Source organism: Dicentrarchus labrax, unplaced genomic scaffold (genome assembly GCF_905237075.1).
Source record: "Dicentrarchus labrax unplaced genomic scaffold, dlabrax2021, whole genome shotgun sequence".
NCBI classification, from domain to species: Eukaryota; Metazoa; Chordata; class Actinopteri; family Moronidae; genus Dicentrarchus; species Dicentrarchus labrax.
Genome location: NW_026136761.1, coordinates 17,501 through 45,000, shown reverse-complemented (window position 1 = coordinate 45,000; position 27,500 = coordinate 17,501). Strand labels below are relative to the sequence as shown.

Here is a 27,500-nt window from a genome sequence, read left to right as displayed (position 1 = left end):
TCATCAGGAACATCATTTCAGTTCTGTGATTAGAGTACAGGTTGTTGCAGAAACTTTTATTTTGTAGTAAAGAAACAGAGAGTGTGTGTGTGTGTGCATGTGGAGCCTTTTCTTTATTATCTTACACTCTAACGTCAGCAGGCTCCCAACCTCACTCACTCTTGGTGTTTTGCATTAATGGCCTGGGATGGGATCAAACTCCCGGCCACACAGAATGACACCTTATTAAACAGTTCATATTATTATAATGCTCTACTGGTAATATTTACAGTTATTGATCTCTTTCAGTCCCTCTACCTACAATAAAGGTCTGTCTGTCCACACGGAGAGACACTGTGTCTCTGTCTGTTACCTCTGTGTTATATCTGAGGATGGAGGAGCTTTACTGGGGGGTTGAAGGTGAAACACAGACAGAAACACAGACAGAAACACAGACAGAAACACAGACAGACACACAGACAGAAACACAGACTGAAACACAGACAGAAACACAGACGATTCACAGACAGAAACACAGATAGACACACAGACAGAAACACAGACAGAAACACAGACAGAAACACAGACTGAAACACAGACTGAAGCAGACGGACGGACGGAGACAGAACGAGGTGAGCAGATCTTTAACTGTCTGTCTGATAATACCACCTTAAATAAAGCAGGACACCTGAAGCAGTGACAGCAGACTGAGCAACGTTCAGCTTGTTTCAGCGTCTGCGTGTTTACTTACTGTTAATAAAGTTAACCAGAGCAAACACCAGCTGACCTCTGACCCCTGGAGGAGCCAATCACAGGGAGTTAATGTGGGACAGTGTTCAGACTCCACATCAGTGTCCGAGGACGAGAGTGGAGGGAACCACGGAGACCGGCTGAACAACAACAATTATATTAAATATTAAATAATAATAACATTCCTGCTCCATTAGCATTAGCATTAGCAGAGACTGACAGTAACTGTCTGTCTGTCCTCTGCAGGTCGACATGGACGCCATCAGGACTCGTCTGAGACAGGTGAGACAGGTGGGACTTAAAGCTCCTCCCCCTCTGACCTGTAGCCATGGTTACGTCTCTCTCTCTCTCTCTCCAGTCTTCCTCAGTGGGCGTGGCCGAGGATGAGGAGGTGGGAGGAGCTCCGAGGGTGGAGATGAGGTTTGTGACATCAGAGGCTGAGGAGGAGGTGGAGGCGGGGCCTATCAGTGACATCACAGCACTGGTGCTGCGGTATCGCCATGGTTACCAGAGAGCAGGTGTGTTCCTGTGTGTGAGTGGGGTCGTCATCTTCATCACAGGTAAACACACACACACACACACACACAGAGACAGACTCACACACATACACACACTCTCACACACACTCACACACTCACACACACACACACACACAGACAAACACACACGCACACACACACACAGACTGATTAGTTGATCATGTGATTAAAGTGGGCGTGGTCTGTCTCCCTCTCAGCGTTCCTATTGGCCTACGCAGTGTTTGGTGGGCGGTACCACTGCTCCCAGGAGGGGGGGCAGGGGGAGGAGGATGGGCAGCAGGGAGGCGGGGCTAACACACCTGCAGATGGAGGGGCGGGGCTTTACCTGGGAGAGCTGAGGGTGATGATGAGGAGGCTGCTGCAGGATGAAGATATCCTCAACACAGTCAGGTGGTTTATCATCACACATCAGTCTCAACTCCAACTCCCACAATTCACTGAGAGTTCAGAGTTCACTGAGAGTTCAGAACAATGTGGAGCTTCAGGCTGATTGATTCTTTATTTGTCTTCATGTTCACACTTATCGATTATTGATTAGATATCAGAGGCTGATCTATCTTCTCCCTCTGCACCACTGGCGTTCAGTAACGACACAGAGCTGCAGTGAAGCAGATGGGTTAGGGTGGGGGGGTGGGGGGGGAGATATTGGAGAATAAAAGGTGAATGTTTCAGGACTCTATTGAACACAGCCTGTGGTTACTTCTACACCGTCCTGCTGCCCCAAATACTCACTAAAGCCCCTAATGTGGATTCATCTGCTGTAGAAAGACAGATTGACTGTGTCCTCCTGTCGGTGTGTTAACTCTACACCGAGCAGCTGATTTTAGTTTTTTATCTTTATTAAACCTGGAACTGTACATTGGTGTTTTTAAAGATTTATAACTTATAGGAACCGATGAGTTTGGAGCCACAGACAGGAAGTCGTCCTAATATAAAGTTAGATAACTGATAGCTGTTCATACAACGAGCCGTCCAGGGGAGCGTGGGTAAACTGATGAGGTGATCCTCTCTTTCCTCTGTTACAAACTCCGACATTTTGACCATTGAAGACTCGGTGAAACAGGTGAGAGATTACGAGTTGCAGCTCCATCAGTGAGCTTAATATGAGACCTTCTATCAGCAGACTGACCTGAGTGCAGGTGACCTGACAGGATCCTCTGGAGTCCAGAAGCTGTCAGTCACTGTTTGTGTTTGTCACCTTCAGTCGGGTCAGCAGAGCGAGTCATCCTCCAGGTTCCTCAGAGGGAACGTCTCTGGCCTCAGAGATCCTCCGTCGCTTCAGACAGCTGCAGATGGATCACACCTGGACGGAGTCGCTGTACGCCACGCTGCAGTTCCCCGACAGGTAGGTAGAGGGAGCAGAGCTCATTCCAGAGGTTGGAGAGTGATGATGGAGAGCACACCTGTCTGTCTGTCTGTCTGTCTGTCTGTCTGTCTGTCTGTCTGCAGGTCTCAGAGGAGCTCTCTGTGGTTGGTGGACTCTGCAGGACTGATCTCCGAACAGATTCCCCTGAACCCGTCTGACTACTGTCCGTACAGCGCCACAGGAAGTACCACGGTGAGACAGACAGACAGAATGGGTTTGTCACCATGGTAACCACCATACAATCTTTACCTGTCTCTCTCCCTCTGCAGGGGGGCGTGGTCTACGCCAACTACGGCCGCCCAGAGGATTTTAATTGGCTGAAGAGCGCGGGCGTGTCTGTAGTTGGCTGTGTGGTTGTGATGCGTGTCGGGGGCGGGGTCAGTTTTGCTGAGAAGGTCTGGTTGGCTGAGAGGAACGGTGGGGGCGGAGCTTTGATCTACCCCGACCCCGCCGACCTGCCGCAGGACCCCCGACGCCTCGGACTGAACATGCACACCGCTGTGTCCGAACATGTAACACACACACACACACACACACACACACACACACGTTCCATGTCTCGCTGCTCCTGACCAATCAGAATCTCCATCTGTGTCGTGCAATCACAGGTCCACCTGGGGTCAGGTGACCCTTTCACCCCCGGCTTTCCCTCCTTCAATCACACTCAGTTCCCGTCCATCCAGTCCTCGGGCCTGCCCCTCATCCCAGCCCTCCCAATCAGTGCCACTGTGGCCACCAAGCTGCTCAGGTGAGCCCCGCCCCCTCAGGTTACCTGCTCAGGTGTTTTTGTGACCTCACTGTGTTTCTCTGTGTCTCAGCCAGCTGTCAGGTCCGTCCTGTCCTCCGTCATGGCGGGGTCGGCTGCCGTATGTGCGCTGCGTGGTCGGTCCGGAGTTCAGCTCCGGCCGCAGAGTCAAGATGTCGGTCCACAACGTGATGGCGCCGGTCCTGCTCAACAACATCTTCTCCTCTCTGGAAGGCCGGGTCGAGCCAGGTACTCACTGACTGGAGAGAGAGATTCACACTTTGTATGAGTGGATCAATAAAAACCAGTTCATCTCTCCGTCAGACCAGTACATCATACTGGGAGCTCAGAGGGACTCGTTGAGTCCAGGAGCTGTGAAGTCTGGAGTTGGAACAGCAATCCTCCTGGAGCTGGCTCGAACGTTCTCCGCCATGGTGAAGAACGGTAAGACTCACCTGGATATACATATACATATATACAGTATTTATACCATGGTCTGGGGGAATACTCGATTCTGATTGGCTGCAGGGTGTCCATTAATCCCTGATATATGGACACCTACTAAGTAGTTCCAGTCAAATTGTCTGTTCACCGTTCTAAATGAATGCGCTAGCTGCTGTATCAGCCTGTCTCTAAAATGAGTAACCATAGGAACGGGAACGCAGTCAAAGCCTCCGTTTACAATTTATTGCAACACCACAACAAACTAACAACAATGAGTGACTTCAACATTTCTTTTAACATATTTGGAGAATATGACAACTACTTACTTACGACTGTAACACACTTCCCCTCTAAACTTACTGATACTTTGTATTACATAAGCGATCATCTCACATCCCGTTCGCTGTTCAACTCGTTGCTTCATGCCGTGGCCGACAGTAACGTTACACACGATCATTAGTTCGTGAAAATCTTGATATTGATTTGGGGACAATGACATGGCTGGTTAGCTAGCTAGTCTTGTTGTTAAACATACTGTCAGATTATATTTACTGTTTGTCAACCGTACGCAGTGTTATTGACTTTGAATCTTGCTAGAATAACGTTACCTCTCTGACTCATAGCTGAGCGGACTAGAGTATCTCCCATTGCCAAGTCGTATCTAAGGTCCGTCCTATTTACTGGAGGAGTGAACAACGTTTCTGTTGCATCAGAACCTTACGGGAGGGTAATGATTGTTCCAGTCGGAAGGTTCTAAGGCCTCCGCGTCGTCCATTAATTCCTGATTATGGACACCTCGTCGGGCATTATCCCTTACATATATACTGTATATACACTGTATATGTATATACTTTATGTATATATACTGTATATATATATATATGTAAACTATGTTTGGAATGATGGCAGTAGTTTTGTCAGTGTTAGTATGTGAGGCAGTAACAGTACACATTGTTGGGTTGTTGCAGGTTTCAGTCCCAGACGCAGTTTGCTGTTTGTCAGCTGGGATGCTGGAGAGTTTGGGAACGTTGGCGCTACTGAATGGTTGGAGGTTCGTCCAATCAGAGTGCATGTTACACACCACACAGGAGGAAGAATTTAACTAATGAATATTATAACATTTCCTGCCACCCTTATGCAGATGACACACAACTCTACATCAAAGTGTCACCACATTACTACAGTCCCTTAGACTGGACAAAAAGACCTGTATCCACAAAGACCCAATGGTATACAAGTTTATGTATCTGTATCCAGATCTGTATATTATATTATATTATATCATATTAAAATAAAATCTCTAATCTTCTGCATACTGCCCATATCTCATACATATAAAGTAGTGGATGTTTCTACAACTGAACACAGGAAAAATAATAGTTTTTGTTTCAAACAAAGAAGAATGCAAAGTGCTCACCTTGAATCCATGACATAAAAAACTTTTACTATTTTTTTTTAATATTGATTCAATTTTGAAAATCAAATCAAGATCAGCTTACCACTTCCCTAAAATCATAGCTAGGAAGACCTTGTGGTTGCCATAGTAATGCAGTAACCTTTGACCTCTGTTTGCCAGGGTTACCTGTCCATGCTCCACCTGAAGGCTGTAGCTTACTTCAGTCTGGACCAGGCTATCATGGGTAACACACAGCTCTCAGCCAATCACAGGAGACCTTCTGTATTGGACCAAATAAACAGCTGTCTGTCTGTCTGCAGGTGATGATGTCCTGTCGGCCTACACCAGTCCTCTGCTGGTCGACCTGCTGGACGCTGCTGTCAGACAGGTGAACATGTTACTGAGAGAAGATGTGTGTGATTATATATGTTAATATATTTCAGTCTGTGGTACTGAGCGCCCTCTTATTGAGTACCGTCCCCTCTGGTGAGCAAACAAGGTCTGAACCTCAGTATTATTTCTGAGGCGTGTACAGTAAAAGTCGTGACTTACTGTAAAATAACGTTGCTTTGAGCTTTGATAGTATCCCCAAACTCTCACTGCCATGTTCAGTCTTTGTCCTCAGTATTATGTTTTTGTTATTTTCACTTTACGACTGTAATTTAATGGCAACAATTGTGCCACAATAACATTTCAGTTCAAATATCTTTATATATAATAATATCATATAAAACCAAATATTAATATATGTGATTGTAATAAATCAGCAGATATTTATATGGATGGATGTGGTGAGATGTGATTTTATATGAAGTCTTCTGGTGTTGTTTGATTGATGTTTTAATGTGTGTGTGTGTGTGAGGTTGAACATCCTAAACATGCAGGTCAGACCATCTACAGCCAGGCAGAGAGAGAGGGAGGCAGCTGGAGGATGTGAGACACTCACCAATCACACACCAGCGTCCCATCAATAAGTGACCCCTGCAGTTTGGAGGAAGAGAGATTCAGCTGAAGGGTTCATGAACTAATTGTATCTGGTGTAAACTTTGCTCTCCTCAGTATGAAGCCGCTGTACCTGAACAGTGGAGCGTACAGTTTCACAGCGTTTGCAGGAGTTCCAGCTATGGAGCTCAGATTCACCGAGGTAAACTTTATATTCTGTGGATCTTTAAAGTCCCGGTGAGTTATCTTCCTCACGTCTCTACGTGTCTCGTTTTGTGTCTCGTTATGTTACACGAGGTCACGTGACAGGTAACAGGTTGGTGACATCACATGTGTCTGTGTCCGTTCAGGAGCGAGCGTACCCGTTCGTCAACACGCCGCTGGACAGCGCCTCCCGCCTACAGGAGGTGCTGGGGGGTCGTCTGGGGGTCACAGGGCGGAGCTTAGGGGAGCTGGTGGGGGAGATGGTGCTGCGATTGGCCCACGACCACATCCTGCCGCTACGCATCACTTCCTACGCCCAGACCGTGCTGCAGTTCAGCGCTCAGCTCAACAAACACTCTGCTGAGCTGCAGGTTGGCTCTCCTGTGTGTACACACGCATACTGCTGTCAGCCTCCATGTTCTTCTTCACATCAGAGGAACGTGAGAGTGTCAGCTGGCAGCGAGATCAATCCTCCATTCTTACTGTCTGATTCCACACAGCGTTCATTCTGACTGTCTGATTCCACACAGCGTTCATTCTGTCTGATTCCACACAGCGTTCATTCTGTCTGATTCCAACAGGATTCCACACAGCTTCATTCTGACTGTCTGATTCCACACAGCGTTCATTCTTACTGTCTGATTCCACACAGCGTTCATTCTTACTGTCTGATTCCACACAGCGTTCATTCTTACTGTCTGATTCCACACAGCGTTCATTCTTACTGTCTGATTCCACACAGCGTTCATTCTGACTGTCTGATTCCACACAGCAATCATTCTTACTGTCTGATTCCACACAGCGTTCATTCTTACTGTCTGATTCCACACAGCGTTCATTCTGACTGTCTGATTCCACACAGCGTTCATTCTGACTGTCTGATTCCACACAGCGTTCATTCTTACTGTCTGATTCCACACAGCGTTCATTCTTACGTCCTCATTAACGTTTGCTCTCACAAACTCCACTAACAGTTCAATTCCACTCTGAGTTTTGGTCTCCTCCAATAAGAAACTGTACTTTATTATTTTATTTGTGGCAGCTATTGCATGACCTTTGACCTTAAACAACAATACAACTTCACCCCTCCTTACTTAAATATCTCATTATATATTAAACACTATATGGTCTCATTACCAATAAATAAACAGCCCAGAGTCAAAGTACAATGTACAAACTGTTTGTGTTATAAATCCACTGTGGCCTCAATATGTTTGATATTGACTTCATATTGGAAACCCATTTAGACTGGTTCCCAGTTCAACCAGTGACAGTGAGACAATGTGTAAGCTGTCTGTCTGTCTGTCTGTCTGTCTGTCTCCAGTCCAGAGGTTTGTCTCCTCACTGGGTTTTCAGTGCCAGAGGAGATTATAGCCGAGCAGCCGAGACGCTGCAGAGAGCCATCGACTACAGCGACCTGCACGACCCGACCACTGCACGCTTCTACAACACCCGCATCATGAGGGTACTGACACTGCTACAGCACTGCATCATGGGAGTCCTGACACTGCTACAGCACTGCATCATGGGAGTACTGACACTGCTTCTACAGAGTTTATTAATAACATTCACTTCCTGTCTGTGGTCCAGGTGGAATACTACTTCCTGTCTCAGTATGTGTCGGTGGTGGAGACGCCGTTCCGTCACGTGATCCACGGCCGCGGCGACCACACTCTGAGCGCGCTCACTGAGCACCTGACCCTGCTGACCTCTGACCCCGAACGCTTCGACGAGAAACGCTTCAGACGACAGCTCGCCTTTTTTACCTGGACGCTGCAGGGCGCCGCCAACGCCCTGAACGGAGACGTGTGGAGCATACACAATACACACAATACACACACTGATTCACACTGATACACACACTGATACACACACTGACACACACTGACACACACACTGATACACACTGATACACACACACACTGACACACACTGATACACACACTGATACACACTGATACACACACTGATACACACACTGACACACACTGACACACACACTGATACACACACACACACTGACACACACTGATTCACACTGACACACACACTGACACACACTGATACACACTGATACACACACTGACACACACACTGACACACACACTGATACACACACTGATACACACACTGATACACACACTGACACACACTGACACACACTGACACACACTGATACACACACTGATACACACTGATACACACACACACACTGACACACAGTGTCGAGCTCTCAGACAGACTTTTATTGTGGAGGGTGTTTCCTCTGCAGCAGCCTGATCAATATGTGTATCAATCATTGATTATCAGTGTCAGTAATAGTTAATAAACTGTTTCACTGTTTTTATCTTTTATGGTTCAATGACACAGTTACAGTAACTCCGCCCCCTAGAGCTCGCATCACTGGTTCTGCTGGTTCTCTGCTGGTTCTCTGCTGGTTCTCTGCTGGTTCTCTGCTGGTTCTCTACTGGTTCTCTACTGGTTCTCTACTGGTTCTCTGCTGGGTTCTCTACTGGTTCTCTGCTGGTTCTGCTGGTTCTCTACTGGTTCTCTGCTGGTTATCTGCTGGTTCTCTGCTGGTTCTAAAATAAATAAACCAAGAGGCATTGTTTTAGTCTATACATTGTTTTTTAGGAAAACCCTACTCTTGCCTTTAACGTAACGTTAGCTCTAATATGCAGCGACACCTGACAAGGTGACAGCTGCACGTCACGCCTCTTTCTTTCTCCACGCGTTCTGTTTCTCCCTCCACGTAGGCCAGCGAGCTGAAATGATGTTTGAATAATGCCAGGCAAGTGTGCATTTAATATTTCATGGCTCACTAAAGACCGATACAAACTTTGGTTAGAAACCAAACAAGAGAATGACCAACGTTTATATTTCCTGATAGTGAATTAGTGATCAATCTCTCTCACAAACTGCACATCCACAGTAAGTTTACACACAATACAAACATAGAAATGTGGAAAAAATATAATATTACAACAATTATAACAAATTTAACTGACCTCTGTCTCACTAGAACAAGTTACCTTCAATAATTAATGAATTATTTCACTTTCTGCTGAAAATCATTTCTTATTATTAACTTTATAATATTCCTGTTTTATAAGCTTCAGTAATCAGAGGATGTCCAATAATATTATCTTACTATATTATAATATAACAACCACAGACTTTATAATAAATAGGTTAACACAGGTTTAAAGAACTCGTCCTGCTTTGAGCCTCTGCGGACACCGTAGTTGAACAGGAAGTAGTGTTTGAGGCGTTTAGCGGGAACAGGTCGGTTGTTTAGTCTGAACAACGACACGTTTCATATTGAATAAGTAATAAAGAGTAAGAGCAGCCGTCCGGACTGTGGACATGGAGCTCCTGCAGCGGGTCCTGGATCAGTTCACACCCAGCGGGGAAGCCGTGAGTTTCCGTTGGTAGCCTCCACAGCCGACACCGCTCTTGGAAATGTGCCAATTTAATAAAGTTTAGCTCCTGAGCGGCGACAGACACATTAAATAATAACAACAATTATTATTCTACAGTTAGTCATGTGTCCTGTTAACATCGGCTCCTATATGAGCAACTGAATATTAAACACTGCGGAGTTATAAGGACATTAAGCTGCGGTCACACAGTAGATAAACGCTCTCACGCTTTCGCCGTGTAACACGGTTTGTCTGTTCTCACACGCACTCACGCCACACATCCAGTTTCTCAAACAAAATCCGATCTTTCGGTCCCCTGCAGTTGGTACCGTCCAAAACCAACTTCATACAATGCGGTTCGGTTCGATACGATTCAACACAATACAAAGAATTTACAAGCCCACATCTGGTTTCTAATGTATTTGATACTTGATTGTTTTCTATAAAGCAAACCAATAAATCCAACTTAAAAAGAAGATGTAATTCAGTATGGTGCAGACAGAGGATTGTTTTATTCCTAATAAACACTAAATCATAAACAAAAATATTTTTTTTCATTACATGTGTTTTTAATCTCATTCTCTACTTATACAACACTAAATGTATTATATTCGGGCAATTTCTTTTTGGCCTCTTAATAAAAACAAAACAAACAGTCCTTTTCTCAGGTCCTTTTACTAATAGTGTTCTCTGTCTGTAATTTCATATAAAACTTCCCAACATCAACAATGTGCAAATTACTGCTGCCACACTGATGGGGTTGAGCTGACACTCTTCTAGTTGGCTAACTGAGCAGTGAGAGCAGAGATCATTGAGATTCATACGACAATATAACAGAACAATTACAACTGCTTACAGATGTAAGAGTTAAAAAATAAACTATTGACTGACAGCCACAGCAACTGTAAACATCACTCACACTGAGCTATATCAACTAGAGGTCTTTCTTTTCAAACTTTGGAGTTGTGTGTCTTCCAAGGTACGCTTAATATCTCCTCTTCACCTGTTGTGTCGCTTCCCTCCATTTTTTCTGTTTACTAACTAACTGCGTCTGCGACGCCGCGCAAAAAGATAGTGATGGTGCGTTCAAGGCGCCTTGACAACATGGGTGCAGAGGAGATGAACTGTGTAATAACCGATGTAACCATGGGTTTTACCGATGCAGACACCCAAAGAAAGATACATTGCGCATTTAGCCGGCAGTTATATCCGATGCACACTGAAGCTACCGGTGCACTCGCATCGCAAACATCTGTCTCGGACCACCGACCGTCATCCAATTGTGTACTCACTCTCTTAAACTTTAAATCTTGATATAAATTATTTGTTTGTGCGTGTGAACATGATTTAGTGTGGTGAAAGCTGTCATAACAAGCAGCAGGAGAGCACCTTGTTAACCTCGTGGTATACTGCATGCTCAGATATCAGTTTAATACCATTCTAATCAACATATCAATCAACCTACAGGTACCTAGGTCCAATCTTAAACACTGGTCTATGAATAAGGCTTTATTGTGATACAGGCAGTCATTTAGGCACAACAATAGTTTTCTGTTTGAATGTTCAGCTCAAGTCTAGAAGGCCCTACAAGTCATGATGCCGAACAGGAATCAGAATAAGTTCAGGTATTGCACATCTTTAGCAGACCACCCAACAATCCACTAGAATGCAGGAAATCACATCTACTTAATCCAAAATGTCCTGTGGGTGGACCTTCAGCTATGTCTGCTTCTCAGAATGTAACCAATATTGTCCATCTCCAGTCGGCTGCCCCTATCAGCGGCTTTGGGCCTCAGCACAAACCACCAGAATGCAACATGGGTACAACATCAAATGAATTCCAATCCTCTGATATCTGAGCCACCAACTTGTGTGGCTGCGTGTGCGGCATCATTTTGGTCACCCCCGACAAAATCTCACTCCAAGGTTTTTTAAAAAGTTGGCAGCTATGAGATTAGTCAGATATCGATCCTGTAGCTGATTGTAGTTCTATGTTCGTCCTGCAGGAGGCGCTCTGGTTAAAGGACATTTTCACCTTCATCACTGAACACATACAACCTGTGCTCTCTGGCCCCGCCCCCCCGGCTGCTGACGACGTCATCACAGGTGAGTGAGCCAATCAGCTTCCTGCTGTGAGGAATTTAATGAATAAATAATAATAACTGCAGATATTCATTCACTACATTTAATAACTTACTCAACTTATATTTTAAATTAAAGCAGATAACAGCACATTCAGTATTAATAAAGTATTAATAAGCGTCCGAATACAAGTTACCACAAATCAAAACAAAGTTTAACAACGACTTTATTAATTAAAGACGATGCAATACATCCAACATGTTACTACAACAACAACAACAACAACAACGATCATATAATAACCCATATGAACATAAAAACAACAGAATACAAAGGAGAAGATCCTCGCAGGGATTCAGACACAGACAACAAGAGCGTCTCTCTGAACGGTGGGAACATTATCCGTCACAAACATATAACCTCCTCCATCTTGGGAGATTCTTAATACATCATTTATATTCCAGCTGAATATGAACTATACTATTGGCTCGTGCTTACAGACACCTTACACAGGGTACCCACGGTCATGGAAAACCTGGAAAAGTCATTGAATTTAGTAAAATTCTTTAAAGTTTTGGGAAAGTCATGGAATTTTGATGTGTGAAATGAAATAAATTGTTACAGTGGATAACCTTCCACGTAATGTAACATAACGGCAGGAACGGTAGGATTTGCCGTCAGCGGTTTGTAAACAGAGAGCTCGGTTGCCAGGCAGCAGAACACAGCCCAGAGTACCACCTGCAGCATCACACACCGACAAATGACTAACTACCTGCAGGAAAATGAGTGATGTATCTGTATCTGTATGTTGAACAGGAGTATTGATAAAGTATTGGCTTTTTACTTGTGAATGTTTTATTGCACTTGCAGTAGAGAGCGTAGTTCCTCTGCTCTCAGTGTCGGGGTTGTCATGGACACAGAGCAGCACAGAGAGGCAGCAGATGATAATTAAAATTACACCAAAACGTTAAAAAAAAAAAAAGTACACATAAGCTTATAAGAGGGATTTTTTTAGTCTATACATTGTTTTTTAGGAAAACCCTACTCTTGCCTTTAACGTAACGTAATGATGTTTGAATAATGCCAGGCAAGTGTGCATTTAATATTTCATGGCTCACTAAAGACCGATACAAACTTTGGTTAAAAACCAAACAAGACAATGACCAACGTGCGAGATGTAAGCTTTGATGTTAGCAATATGGGGGACGCAGTCCTCACAAGTCATGCTAAGGGAACGAAACACATCCAACACGAGAAGACCGCGAGAGATGGCCTACCAATCCAGGCGTTTTTCAACTCGACGAAAACCACGGACCAGCAAGTGGACCGGGGTCTGTCTCCAACATGAGCGTGGTTGCTACAGCTAAGCAAAGCACTTTAAAAGTAATACCAGCACCCATTGCTACCGCGACTTCGGCCGCAGAGATACTTTGGGCTCTTAAGGTGGCAGATTCACATTATTCATACAATTCCTGCAGCAATGTCGGGGGCCTATTTTCGAGAATGTTCCCAGACAGTGAGATCACTAGACAGTTTACATTCTATGTTGCACCTTACTTCAAATCTCTCCTCGTTAGAGAGATATCAAGACAAACTGGATATGTGATGCTATTTGATGAGTCACTGAACCATGAATTGCAGCGGAAACAGATGGACTTGCATGTTCGCATTTGGGATGGTGGAGAGGTGCGGACGCGGTATGTTGGCTCTGAGTTTTTTGGTCATGCAACTGCACGTGATGTTGTTGACAAAATGATTCCCGTTCTTGATGGGATTGGAGAGAAAAATCTTGTTCAACTGTCGATTGGACGGTCCTCATGTCAATTGGAAAATATTTGGCATGCTACAGAAAGAAGTTCTCAGCGATGTGAACAAATCTCTGCTCAATATTGGATCACGTGGATTACACGTTATGCATAATGCATTCCGGGATGGGTGCAAAGCAAGTGGCTGGGACATTGAACATGCTCTGTCTAGCCTGTACTGGCTTTTCAAAGACAGTCCTGCCCGTAGAGAGGACTACACTAAGGTCACAGGCAGTGACACCTTTATGCTGAAATTTTGTCAGCATCGTGGGATTGAGAACATCGACGTCTGCAACCGAGCACTTCTCATGTGGCCACATGTGCAGACATATGTTGAAGCGGTCGCTCGAAAGATTTCCCAGAGCCTAAATGCAGGTCATATCAAGAAGTAAAGAAAAGTGTATCTGATCCACTCTTCCCTGTGCGGGTAGCTGTGTATGAAAGCATTGCGAAGCAGGTTACTCCATTCTGTTGGATGCATGTTCAAGTTACTCAAAGGTAAGCCCATTTTTATGGACTCAGATCAGTCTCAATATTAATGAATGCACACAGGATTCACAAATGTATTTTGGGATTTATATATAAATGTGTCTCTACACAAAAATATTTTTTAATGCACAAAAATATAAATACACATATAAAAAAATAAGGTTCACGTATATGTATTTCTGATGCAAACAGTGTTTTAAATAAATGTAGTAGAAATCCACAAATATATGTATGTAAAAGTATTTGCAATTTTCATCAAAAACATATTTGGATGTTACATTTATATACCAACTGTTGAACCTGCATTTACAGACTGCTTGTGCTCACTCATAAATGCATTGTTTTCAACAGGAAATTATCTGTAGCCAATCAGATGGCTCCTTCCCTTTCAGCCTAGATTTGAGGGTATCATTTAATGGGATCACTTAACATCTCAAAAAACCCACACACAAATGCAGTGAAGTTCACAGATGTTTTAATATCTGTTTAATGCCTGTTTAATATCTGTTTAATGCCTGTTTAATGCCTGTATAATGTCTGTTTTAATATCTGTATAATGTCTGTTTTAATATCTGTTTGTCTGTTTGTCTGTTTAATATCTGTTTAATGTCTGTTTAATGTCTGTTTAATGTCTGTTTAATATCTGTTTAACGTCTGTTTAACGCCTGTTTAATGCCTGTATAATGCCTGTTTAATGCCTGTTTAATGCCTGTTTAATGCCTGTATAATGCCTGTTTAATGTCTGTTTAATGTCTGTTTAACGTCTGTTTAACGTCTGTTTAACGTCTGTTTAACGCCTGTTTAACGCCTGTTTAACGTCTGTTTAATGTCTGTTTAATGTCTGTTTAAGTCTGTTTAAGTCTGTTTAATGTCTGTTTAATGTCTGTTTAATGTCTGTTTAATGTCTGTTTAATATCTGTTTAATATCTGTTTAACGTCTGTTTAACGTCTGTTTAAGCCTGTTTAATGTCTGTTTAATATCTGTTTAATGCCTGTTTAATGCCTGTTTAATGCCTGTTTAATGCCTGTTTAATGTCTGTTTAATATCTGTTTAATGCCTGTTTAATGCCTGTTTAATGCCTGTTTAATGCCTGTTTAATGTCTGTTTAATGTCTGTTTAACGTCTGTTTAACGCCTGTTTAACGCCTGTTTAACGCCTGTTTAACGCCTGTTTAATACCTGTTTAACGCCTGTATAATGCCTGTTTAATGCCTGTTTAATGCCTGTTTAATGCCTGTTTAATGCCTGTTTAATATCTGTTTAATGTCTGTTTAATGCCTGTTTAACGTCTGTTTAACGTCTGTTTAATGTCTGTTTAATGTCTGTTTAATGCCTGTTTAATGCCTGTTTAACGTCTGTTTAACGCCTGTTTAATATCTGTTTAACGTCTGTTTAATATCTGTTTAATGTCTGTTTAATGTCTGTTTGATGCCTGTTTAATGTCTGTTTAATATCTGTTTAATGCCTGTTTGATGCCTGTTTAATGCCTGTTTAATATCTGTTTAATGCCTGTTTAATGTCTGTTTAATGTCTGTTTAATGTCTGTTTAATGTCTGTTTAATATCTGTTTAATGCCTGTTTAACGCCTGTTTAATGTCTGTTTAACGTCTGTTTAATGCCTGTTTCAGGTGTGTGTTCGGACCAGCTGAGTGTGTGTGTGGTGAAGAAGATAAAGGAGAACATGTCCGTCACACACACCTTACCTGTCAGCTACAGGTACGACCACAGAACATATGTTTGGTTCTTCTGGTTCTGTTGTTGGTATGTTGACCTTTGACCCCTCCTGACCCCGTCACCAGGCCCGTGTCTGTGTCCGAGCTGCTCTCCCGCCAGCACCTGGCCTGCGTCAGTAACCTGTCCTGGAGCACCAATCAGCAGCGAGCGTGGGCGAAGGAGGCGGAGCTTTCTCTGCCGGGTCACCGGGCTCTGCCGCGGGTCAACCTGCTGCTGATTGGCTGTCTGAGAGAGGGGCGGGGCGGAGAGTGGAGGCTGACGGACGCCAGCGGCAGCGTCAGGTGTGAGGTGAGTCTGAGGGCGTAACACCTGCAGCGTGATGCGTTCAGGGTCTGAGGGCGTAACACCTGCAGCGTGGTGCGTTCAGGGTCTGAGGGCGTAACACCTGCAGTGTGGTGCGTTCAGGGTCTGAGGGCGTAACACCTGCAGCGTGGTGCGTTCAGGGTCTGAGGGCGTAACACCTGCAGCGTGGTGCGTTCAGGGTCTGAGGGCGTAACACCTGCAGCGTGGTGCGTTCAGGGTCTGAGGGCGTAACACCTGCAGCGTGGTGCGTTCAGGGTCTGAGGGCGTAACACACCTGCAGCGTGGTGCGTTCAGGGTCTGAGGGCGTAACACCTGCAGCGTGGTGCATTCAGGGTCTGAGGGCGTAACACCTGCAGCGTGATGCGTTCAGGGTCTGAGGGCGTTACACCTGCAGCGTGGTGCGTTCAGGGTCTGATGTTATTGTGTTGATGTGTTTACAGTCTTACTTTTCTCGTCTGTTGGACCAGAAACGTTTAACAGCTGTCTGTCTGTCTGTCTGTCCAGTGCCTGTCTCCTTCTCCTCTGTGGCTGAATCATCCCGTCTTCCTGCCTCACTGGAACTACATCCCCCACAATGCCCCGGGGCAAGACCAGGACCAGGCTGGAGGCTACTTGGAGCTGATTGGTTCTCCTGTTGTGCTGTGTCCCGGTCCTGAGCTGGGATTGGCTGCTGGTCCTGGAGGAGGGGCGGGGCTTAGCAGAGCAGTTGGAGTCAGAGAGGCTGCTGGTTTACTACAGAACAGGTGGGTCACCTGACCTCTGACCTCTGAGGTGTCACAGTATTTATAAAGTCTGGAAGGAGCAAGGATCGACAGTGTCTGTCTGTCTGTCTGCCTGTCTCTCTGTCTGTCTGTCTGTCTCTGTCTCTCTCTCTCTCTCTCTCTCTCTCTCTCTCTCGTCTCTCTCTCTGTCTCTCTCTCTCTCTGTCTGTCTGTCTCTCTCTCTGTCTCTGCCTGTCTGTCTGTGTCTCTCTCTCTCTCTCTCTCTCTCTGTCTGTCTCTCTGCCTGTCTGTCTCTCAGGACTCGTGGCCAGCGTGTGTCTGTCTGTGGTCAGGTGGGTTCAGTCTGCCCTCTGCTGGTTGTGGCAGGAACAACCTTCTTCTGTTTGTCACTGACAGACGGCTCACTCAGTCTACCTGTCCTCGTCAAGGTAGGAAACTCTGTGTGTGATGTCACTTCCTGTTGTGTCTTCGCCTGTCGATCAGATTGATCAATATTTGTCCCAGTTAGCAGCCTGAGGTGTTAGACTCAGACAGTCAGTCTCTGGGAACATGAGATGATGATGATCATCAGTTCAGTGATGAAGAACAGACTGAACCCCACATACGTTCCACCGCGTCCACCGGAGCTGATCACACCTGTTCTGAATCACACCTGAAGCTCCGTCTCACCGCTCTGCTCCGTGGAAAATATTCAGCTGGTCTGTTTATGACTCAAGCTGCGACCCCCTCGCATCAACCAGCATAGAGCAGATCTCACTGGCAGGAAGTCAGACACAGAAACTGCATAAAGAATCCAGACAATTTTCAAAATAAAATCCAGAGTGCAGACTACAGATTGAATTTCACTCTAGACCAACATTGTTTCACCAGACAGGAAGTCAGTCAGGCCGACGCAGATTAGAGGAGATTCTGAACACAGACCTCTGCCCTGTATCTACAACACCGACCTCTGCCCTGTATCTACAGCACTGATCAATTCCCTGTCCTCTGTAACTTCGTATTGTTGTGAAACTGTTGTCAGTAGAATTGTATGAATGAATATGTTACACACACACACACACACACACACACACACACACACACACACACACACACTCTTTTATTCATTGGTCTGTTAATATAAAACTGAACACTGTGGTCTAACCTAACTAATCAAATGTAAATAAAAACTGTCTCGTTGCTTCAGCTGATGGATTATCAATCAGCTGATCAGTGCTCTAAAGTGGAGTGGTAGTGACCCTGTCTGTCTGTCTGTCTGTCTGTCTGTCTGTCTGTATGTTGTCAGTCAGCAGTCGTTGTGCGTCGTGGGGACTCAGTGTGTGTGTGTTGGTCAGAGTGTGTGCGTGACGGCGCTGCGTGTGTGTGTCCTACGAGGCTGGAGAGGAAACAACATCCTGTGTGCGACCGACCAGTCTGAAATACACACAAACTACACACACACTCCCCCAGACTACACACACACACCATCGGACACGCCCCCACCACTGATGATGTCACACAGCGATGACGACGACTGTGATGAGGCGGAGCCTGACCGAGACTCCGTCCAATCAGCTGTCAGCATGAAACGGTCCAGAGTCATCAGTTACCAGGTAAAAACACTGAGCTCTGATTGGCTGTGAGAATGTTACCTGCTGTATTGTTAACTGTGTGGTAAGTCCCGCCCCTCTGCTCTGATAGGGCACTGTGACGGAGGTGGTGAGTGAGGGGGCGGGGCTCTATGTGATTGACGGGAAGGTGGGACTGTGCCTGGCCTATCAGCCGACTCTGAGGAGGAAACTGAGAGCAGGAGACTGTGTGGAGGTGAGTCCCAGTGGAGGTGAGTCCCAGTGGAGGTTAGGGTTAGTCCCAGTGGAGGTTGGTTAGTCCCAGTGGAGGTTGGTTAGTCCCAGTGGAGGTGAGTTAGTCCCAGTGGAGGTTAGAGTGGAGGTGAGTCCCAGTGGAGGTGTTAGTCCCAGTGGAGGCGAGGTTAGTGAGTCCCAGTGGATGTTAGTGAGTCCCAGTGGAGGTGAGTGAGTCCCAGTGGAGGTGAGTGAGTCCCAGTGGAGGTTAGTGAGTCCCAGTGGAGGTTAGTGAGTCCCAGTGGAGGTGAGTGAGTCCCAGTGGAGGTGGGTGAGTCCCAGTGGAGGTTGGTTAGTCCCAGTGGAGGTTAGTGAGTCCCAGTGGAGGTTAGTGAGTCCCAGTGGAGGTTTAGCTGCAGTGTCACAGTGTGAGAAATACCACGAGCACTGATCAGTGATGAGGAGACTGTAACCTTCCTCACATCAGGAATGTCTGATTTCCATCATTTGACCTTTGACTTTAGCTCTTTTACATTATGCTGATATTCAGACTAATGTTGTGTCTTAGAACGTGTCTGTTGGGGAACAGCTGCACCAAACAAGGGTTACATATAAAGTCATAGAATTCATTAGTTCTATATTAAAACAATAAAACTCTGAAACTGAATCCACATCAGTCCACTTTGTTGGACATCCTCATGCTCTGCTGATCAGCAGCTGTATTACTCTACTACAGTGGTTGGTTCTCCAAACATAAGCAGAAATAACACTGAAACTCAATCAGTAAATACTCAATGAAACAAAGACGAGGTGAATATCAGTCCATCATGTTCTCATTAGACATTTAGTTCAACTGTGGCTCATATAAAGTTTCATCATTAGCTCATTATCAGACTACAAACTGTTTACAATCTGTGATCACTGATCAATATTTATTACCTGTAATCAGAGTTGTGACACCATGTCCTCTGTTAGGAGAGAGAGGTGAACTTGAATGTGATGTGAGCGTACGTTAACAGCTGACTGTGATCAATAATAATCTGAATGATTTATTGATGATCTCTCTGAAGCTCCACCACGTCCACTTCCTGTACCGGCCCTGTCCTGACTTTCCTCCCAGCATGCTCTGCACCTGTCTGCGCTCCAGCCTCAGGGTCACCGCCTTCAGCAGGGTGGGGGGGTCACCACCTGACTCCAGCTGCCCCAGTGATGGAGTGTTACCACGGTTACTGTTGGAGAAAAACACAGGCGTGTCCGGGTACCTGTGGACCTGTTACCTGAGCTCACAGCTCACACACAGGTGAGTGATAATAACAGGAAGGATCAGGAAGTGTTCATAAAGTAACCTTTAACTTTATACTCACCTGTCTGTCTGTCTGTCTGTCTGTCTGTCTGTCTGTCTGCTGTCCCCAGTGTGATGAAGCAGCAGTGTGTGTGTGTGTTGTCCTGGAAGCTGATGGAGTGTGTGAGGAAAGGAGGAGGAGGAGGAGGAAGGAGAGATATCTACTCAGAGATGTTGGATGAGCCCCACACCTGTCCTCTGACACAGGTAGATACACCTTACAGTACAGTGTGGACCCTCTACTGACTCTGCAGTGTCTCTACAGTACCATACTGACCCTGCAGTGTCTCTGTCTCTACAGTACCATACTGACCCTGCAGTGTCTCTACAGTACCATACGACCCTGCAGTGTCTCTGTCTCTACAGTACCATACTGACCCTGCAGTGTCTCTGTCTCTACAGTACCATACTGACCCTGCAGTGTCTCTACAGTACCATACTGACCCTGCAGTGTCTCTGTCTCTACAGTACCATACTGACCCTGCAGTGTCTCTGTCTCTACAGTACCATACTGACCCTGCAGTGTCTCTACAGTACCATACTGACCCTGCAGTGTCTCTGTCTCTACAGTACCATGCTGACCCTGCCGTCCATCAGTACATCAGTGTATCAGAGCTCAGTCAGTCTCTACAATCAGACTGCTGGTCTTCACTGTCTCTGAGCTCTCTGCTGCCTTCTGGTGGATCCAGTCTGACCAGATCTCAGATCAACACAGCACTAGCCTGGTCCTGCAGGACTCTGACCTCTGACCCCCAGAACAACCCCCAGAGTGGAGACAGACTCAGGTAAACTCTGACCTCTGACCTGGAGAGACACATAGGACAGTATTTACAGTGAGTGAAGTAAACACAAATACTGCAGTAAAGAACACAAACAGTAACTTTATTTTATCTTTGAGGTCTGTGGTGACACGACTGATTCAGATTCAACCTTTATTGGTAACACTTTAGTTTAACGCTGTTTATCAGGTTGTAGAATCAGTCTGTGAACATGTACTAAGTGTTTCTGAATATATTATTGGATGAGAACTCCTCCTGACATTACGTATAATAAAACAGCAAATACTGAACGTAAACACGTCAATGTGTCCTTAGATCTGCTTACAGCTGCATTATGGTCTGTTATTATATAGATGATGAGTAAGTGAACATTGTGCCCTCTGTGTTGTCTGACAGGCAGCGCCCCCTGCTGTTGGTCGGGGTGTTGGAGCTCCCATCACAGACGTCTGAACCCGCTCTGCAGCTCAGAGACAGGACGGGAGCCGTGGCCTGTGTCGTCACGGAAACCAGAGAGGAAGAGGGGGGAGGTCAGAGGGCGGCCTTCAACACCGCCTGGATCGGTACCCCACACACACACACACACACACACACACACACACACACACACAGAGGTCAAAGGTCACCACGCAGCCTGAAGACTGCTGCTGAAATAAATGTGTGTGTGTTGCAGGTTGTCTGGTGTGTGTCCGACAGTTCACCATGGTAACAGAGAGATTCATCCAATCAGATTTCCCCTCCTACCAACACCTGGACCAGGACAAATACATCACACACAAACACTGCAGGTACGCAGACAGACAGACAGGCAGGCAGACAGACAGACAGACAGACAGACAGACAGACAGGAGGAGACAGACAGACAGACAGACAGAATTTAAATCTGTGTGTGTGTGTGTTACAGAGTCTACCTGCAGTTTTCTCTGGACCATCTCCACATCCTGAGTCCATCTGTTGCCATGGTTACACACCTGCAACTGAAGGGGGAGGAGTCAGGAGGTGATGTCACAGGTAGGAAACAGACAGCAGAAGAAGAGACGGAGGGAGGACAGACTGCAGGAAGGAAGAGAAGAAGAGAAGAACCAGACTCCTCTCACTCTGCCTCCTCCTCTGTCACCATGACGACTGACCCTGGCAGCGACTCCCAGCCCTCTGTCTCCATGGTGATCAGGGTGGAGCGGAAGGAGGGCGTGGCCTGGAGGAACACAGGGGCGGAGTTAAAGGAAGGGGAGGCGGGTCTGACGCTGTGCTTCTCTGTCAGAGCTGCTGTGATTGGTCCAGTGGTCAGCTGGGGGCGGGACCCGAAAAACAGACCAATGACAGAGAGAGAGACAGAGAAGGAAGGCAAGGTGAGAAATATAAACACACCTCGGATACATCCCATCATGCACCCGTGTGTCACCTGTGTGTCACCTGGTTACCTGTCTGCAGGTGGTGCTGGTGTTCTCAGGTGTGTCAGCTCGCTGGTTTCCTCTCCTCCAGCCTGGATCTTTCTACAGGCTCATCGCTGCTAACACTCAGGTAAGCTGTTGAAGGAGAGCCAATCAGAGCCCGGACTGCTCGTCACATCACTAATAATACAGACAGATTCTGATCAATATAATCCATAAAGATACAGTGTATTCTGATCAATATCATCCATAAAGATACAGTGTATTCTGATCAATATCATATATTGATAAAGTGGGACTGAGAGTTGGTTGGTGGATCAGATTCAGACCAACTGGAAATGAGAAGAAGAATATTTGTTTCTGAAACGAGTCCTGACAGCTGATTGGTCTGTGTGTCTGTCCATCAGGATCCCAGTGTTTTGATTGGCTGTGGTGTTTCTGGGCGGAGCGGGGTGGAGCTCCACACTGACTCCACCCTTCAGGTCCAACCTGATTGGAGGTTCCACACTCTGACACGCCCACTGCTGCTGCACACCTACAGACAGGTAACACACACCCACAGACAGGTAACACACACCCACAGACAGGTAACACACACCCACAGACAGGTAAGACATTCCTACAGACAGGTAACATCAGACAGAATATATGAACATATATGATGACGTGTTGTAGAGTTAAAACTGATCTCTCTCTCTCTCTCTCTCCCTCTCTCTCTCCCTCTCTCTCTCTCTCTCTCTCTCTCTCTCTCTCTCTCTCTCTGTCTGTCTGTCTCTCTCTCTCTCTCTCTCTGTCTCTCTCTCTCTGTCTGTCTGTCTGTCTGTCTCTCTCTGTCTGTCTGTCTCTCTCTCTCTCTCTCTCTCTCTCTCTCTCTCTCTCTCTCTCTCCTCGTGTCCACAGGCTCTCTCGCCCTCAGTCCTGTCTGTCTCTGAGCTTTTGGACTGCAGGTAAACTGATTGATCACTGATTGATTTCTAATTCTGTGGTTCAAATGAACATCCCAGAACTGACATCAACTGTTTCATCAAATCAAACATAAACAGACACAAACTGATGATGAACACAATCTGATGCCACATTGTTAACGAGTCAGTGGGTGTTAAACACTGATGTGTCGTATAATATAAGTATAATCTCTTGTTTGATTGTCTTTATTTGCTTATTATTGTTTTTCTTCTTCCGTACATTTTTGGGATTGTTATAACTAATTTTTACAGACAGACATGATTCAAATATTACTTTTCTTTTTGATATCTGGTTCAGGTTTGGTTAGTGAGATATTAATATTATACTGTAATTTGAATGGCCTGCCAATGGTAGTTGTGCTTTGTATGCATTACATTTAACATTTCATACAATTCTACTGACAATAGCTCCACAATAGGTATTCAGTTACAGAGGACAGGATATGTACAGGACAGAGGTCAGGGCTTTAGATACAGGAGAAGAGGTCAGTGGTGTAGATAAAGGTCAGAGGTCTGTACTGTGTATTTGATTGAAAAAAAACTTACAACTCTGACGCTCACCTGTCTGACGCTCACCTGTCTGACGCTCACCTGTCTCGCTCACCTGTCCGACACTCACCTGTCTGACGCTCACCTGTCCAGTCTGAAGATCTTTATTAACCCTCTCATTGATCTCTGTGTTCAGGTCAGAGTTGGTGTGTTTTCAGGCTCTGGTTTCTGACAGGATCAGTCTGAACGACAGGACGAGGGACTCTGGAGACACACACACAGGTAGGTACACAAACAGCAGCACTATCAACAAGACTATCAATGTCAGAGGGACTAAAGTTGTTATAGGACTCTGTTAAATTCAGACATGGCATTGAATTAAACACTGAAGGAATCTCCTCCTTAAATTTAGCTACAGCACTGTCAGATAGACATCTGCTGTAGGAAGTTTTGCCTAATGGCTTATAATCTAATAGTATGAATTCAAAAGTTACTAAATAATGGTCAGATAGGAAAGGATTATGTGGGAAGACTATTAAATGTTCAATATCAATGCCATATGATAAAACAAGGTCAAGAGTGTGATTAAAACAATGAGTTGGTTTATTTACACTCTGACAGAAGCCAATTGAGTCTATTAATGATATAAATGCATTACTAAGGCTGTCATTGTCAACATCCACATGAATATTAAAATCACCTACAATAATTACTTTATCTGATTTAAGGACTAAACTTGATAGAAACTCAGAAAATTCAGATATAAAATCAGAGTACGGTCCAGGAGCGCGGTACACTATAACAAATGAACTGGCTGCAGTGTTTTCCAGTTTGGGTGAAAAGACTAAGAACAGCTTCAAATAATTAATTTAGTTTAGGTTTAGGGTCGATTAAAACGCTCAATCATTTATGGCTACTCCACATACCCCTGCCTCGAGGAATGTGAGTATTACCACGACTGGGGGGTCTCATTTAGGCTAACATACCCTCGTGGGACAAAGGTAGTAAGACAAAGTAAATCATAATCTGATATTAATTCATTCACTAAAACAGCTTTAGAGGACAGAGACCTGATATTTAACAGCCCACATTTCATTCTCTTATTTATTTTTCTGTTGATGAAGTTAGCGTAGCTTCATTAGCTGCTCTTTATTAAGACCAGGTCTGAGATCAGTGATCAATATCAGTCCAGACAGAAACTGTACACTGTGTGTGTGTGTGTGTGTGTGTGTGTGTGTGTGTGTGTGTGTGTGTGTGGTGTGTGTGCGCGCAGGTGTGCGTCTCACAGTGTGTGACCAAACTGGGAGGAGTCTCCAGGTGTACCTGGACTTGAGCCACACCCCCTACCCACCTGGCCTGTTGCCTGGCAACACACTGCTGCTGTCTGCTTTCCAGATAAGGTTGTCGAGGTAACAGACACACACACACACACACACACACACACACACACACACACACCCCTTTAATTGATCAACTGTGTGTGTGTGTGTGTGTGTTTCAGGACAGGAAGTGTGTACTGCAGTTATTTACCTGTCAGCTCAATAACCGTCGTTTCACTGGGAGATACAAGGTAACTGAACACTGATCAGTGTGTGTGTGTGTGTGTGTGTGTGTGTGTGTGTGTGTGTGTGTGTGTGTGTGTGTGTGTGTGTGTTAATGTGTTACTAACTACTGGTCTTTATTCTCCACAGCTTGAACACTGTAGGCCGTAACCAACGGCAACACAATAAAAACAGACACATCTATCACTATCAACATTAGCTCGCCAACGTCTCCCCCAAACAAACACACACACACCGGAGCCCCCAGCCGAACACCCCCCCCCACAGGTCCTCCGACACTCCCAGGTGATATCTCACACCTATCATTGCCATGGCAACTGCCCTGACTGACAGGCTTCACAGCCTCTGACAGCGCCACCCCCCAGACATCCCATAACCCGTACACTGCAGTACAACCCAAACACAAACAACCACAGTGATAGACAGCCCGTTACAATGTGATTATTAACTATTGATTGATTACACAGCCCGTTACAATGTGATTATTAACTATTGATTGATTACACAGCCCGTTACAATGTGATTATTAACTATTGATTGATTACACAGCCCGTTACAATGTGATTATTAACTATTGATTGATGACACAGCCCGTTACAATGTGATTATTAACTATTGATTGATGACACAGCCCGTTACAATGTGATTATTAACTATTGATTGATGACACAGCCCGTTACAATGTGATTATTAACTATTGATTGATTACACAGCCCGTTACAATGTGATTATTAACTATTGATTGATTACACAGCCCGTTACAATGTGATTATTAACTATTGATTACACAGCCCGTTACAATGTGATTATTAACTATTGATTGATTACACAGCCCGTTACAATGTGATTATTAACTATTGATTGATTACACAGCCCGTTACAATGTGATTATTAACTATTGATTGATGACACAGCCCGTTACAATGTGATTATTAACTATTGATTGATTACACAGCCCGTTACAATGTGATTATTAACTATTGATTGATTACACAGCCCGTTACAATGTGATTATTAACTATTGATTGATTACACAGCCCGTTACAATGTGATTATTAACTATTGATTGATTACACAGCCCGTTACAATGTGATTATTAACTATTGATTACACAGCCCGTTACAATGTGATTATTAACTATTGATTGATTACACAGCCTGTTACAATGTGATTATTAACTATTGATTACACAGCCCGTTACAATGTGATTATTAACTATTGATTGATTACACAGCCCGTTACAATGTGATTATTAACTATTGATTGATTACACAGCCCGTTACAATGTGATTATTAACTATTGATTGATTACACAGCCCGTTACAATGTGATTATTAACTATTGATTACACAGCCCGTTACAATGTGATTATTAACTATTGATTGATTACACAGCCTGTTACAATGTGATTATTAACTATTGATTGATGACACAGCCCGTTACAATGTGATTATTAACTATTGATTGATTACACAGCCCGTTACAATGTGATTATTAACTATTGATTGATTACACAGCCCGTTACAATGTGATTATTAACTATTGATTGATTACACAGCCTGTTACAATGTGATTATTAACTATTGATTACACAGCCCGTTACAATGTGATTATTAACTATTGATTGATTACACAGCCTGTTACAATGTGATTATTAACTATTGATTGATGACACAGCCCGTTACAATGTGATTATTAACTATTGATTGATTACACAGCCCGTTACAATGTGATTATTAACTATTGATTGATTACACAGTCCGTTACAATGTGATTATTAACTATTGATTGATTACACAGCCTGTTACAATGTGATTATTAACTATTGATTACACAGCCCGTTACAATGTGATTATTAACTATTGATTGATTACACAGCCCGTTACAATGTGATTATTAACTATTGATTGATTACACAGCCCGTTACAATGTGATTATTAACTATTGATTACACAGCCCGTTACAATGTGATTATTAACTATTGATTACACAGCCTGTTACAATGTGATTATTAACTATTGATTGATGACACAGCCCGTTACAATGTGATTATTAACTATTGATTGATTAAACTAGTACAGTTACTCAGTCCATCAGCTGAAATGTTTTATTTATTTAAACAATGTCTCATTAATCTGTAAGATCTCATCCATCCAACCTTCATCAGTAACTGGAGGTCTAACATCAGTCCCATTACCCACAATGCTGCTGTCACACAGTCAGTACGACGCGGCGCCATCAGACGGTGGAACTGCTGACTCATCACTCGTCT

General features: G+C 44.5%; 2 protein-coding genes across 2 annotated transcripts in view; both read left to right on the top strand.

The window, feature by feature from the left end:
- The first annotated feature begins 817 nt into the window (after nucleotides 1–817).
- On the top strand, nucleotides 818–8,708 carry tfr2 (transferrin receptor 2). Its single transcript, XM_051393679.1, has 17 exons — nucleotides 818–1,011; nucleotides 1,088–1,289; nucleotides 1,466–1,658; nucleotides 2,473–2,613; nucleotides 2,718–2,826; nucleotides 2,904–3,146; nucleotides 3,243–3,382; nucleotides 3,453–3,628; nucleotides 3,704–3,823; nucleotides 4,792–4,874; nucleotides 5,400–5,463; nucleotides 5,540–5,607; nucleotides 6,082–6,152; nucleotides 6,279–6,363; nucleotides 6,512–6,736; nucleotides 7,690–7,830; nucleotides 7,956–8,708. The coding sequence occupies exons 1-17, from the start codon at nucleotides 982–984 to the stop codon at nucleotides 8,217–8,219; spliced, it is 2,355 nt and encodes a 784-aa protein (XP_051249639.1). The 5' UTR covers nucleotides 818–981; the 3' UTR covers nucleotides 8,220–8,708.
- An 858-nt stretch (nucleotides 8,709–9,566) lies between these two features.
- The window catches only part of ctc1 (CTS telomere maintenance complex component 1), a 20,915-nt gene continuing 2,981 nt past the window's right edge, over nucleotides 9,567–27,500 (top strand). The window contains exons 1-20 of the mRNA XM_051393680.1: nucleotides 9,567–9,782; nucleotides 11,794–11,893; nucleotides 15,792–15,879; nucleotides 15,963–16,185; nucleotides 16,705–16,943; nucleotides 17,221–17,350; nucleotides 18,215–18,514; nucleotides 18,603–18,725; nucleotides 19,774–20,003; nucleotides 20,117–20,252; nucleotides 20,616–20,830; nucleotides 21,221–21,384; nucleotides 21,495–21,609; nucleotides 21,726–22,170; nucleotides 22,253–22,342; nucleotides 22,620–22,757; nucleotides 23,113–23,159; nucleotides 23,863–23,948; nucleotides 24,940–25,075; nucleotides 25,168–25,236. Coding sequence (XP_051249640.1) covers nucleotides 9,732–9,782; nucleotides 11,794–11,893; nucleotides 15,792–15,879; nucleotides 15,963–16,185; nucleotides 16,705–16,943; nucleotides 17,221–17,350; nucleotides 18,215–18,514; nucleotides 18,603–18,725; nucleotides 19,774–20,003; nucleotides 20,117–20,252; nucleotides 20,616–20,830; nucleotides 21,221–21,384; nucleotides 21,495–21,609; nucleotides 21,726–22,170; nucleotides 22,253–22,342; nucleotides 22,620–22,757; nucleotides 23,113–23,159; nucleotides 23,863–23,948; nucleotides 24,940–25,075; nucleotides 25,168–25,236 — 3,125 coding nt within the window. The 5' untranslated portion in view covers nucleotides 9,567–9,731. The remainder of the gene's footprint in view (nucleotides 9,783–11,793; nucleotides 11,894–15,791; nucleotides 15,880–15,962; nucleotides 16,186–16,704; nucleotides 16,944–17,220; nucleotides 17,351–18,214; nucleotides 18,515–18,602; nucleotides 18,726–19,773; nucleotides 20,004–20,116; nucleotides 20,253–20,615; nucleotides 20,831–21,220; nucleotides 21,385–21,494; nucleotides 21,610–21,725; nucleotides 22,171–22,252; nucleotides 22,343–22,619; nucleotides 22,758–23,112; nucleotides 23,160–23,862; nucleotides 23,949–24,939; nucleotides 25,076–25,167; nucleotides 25,237–27,500) is intronic.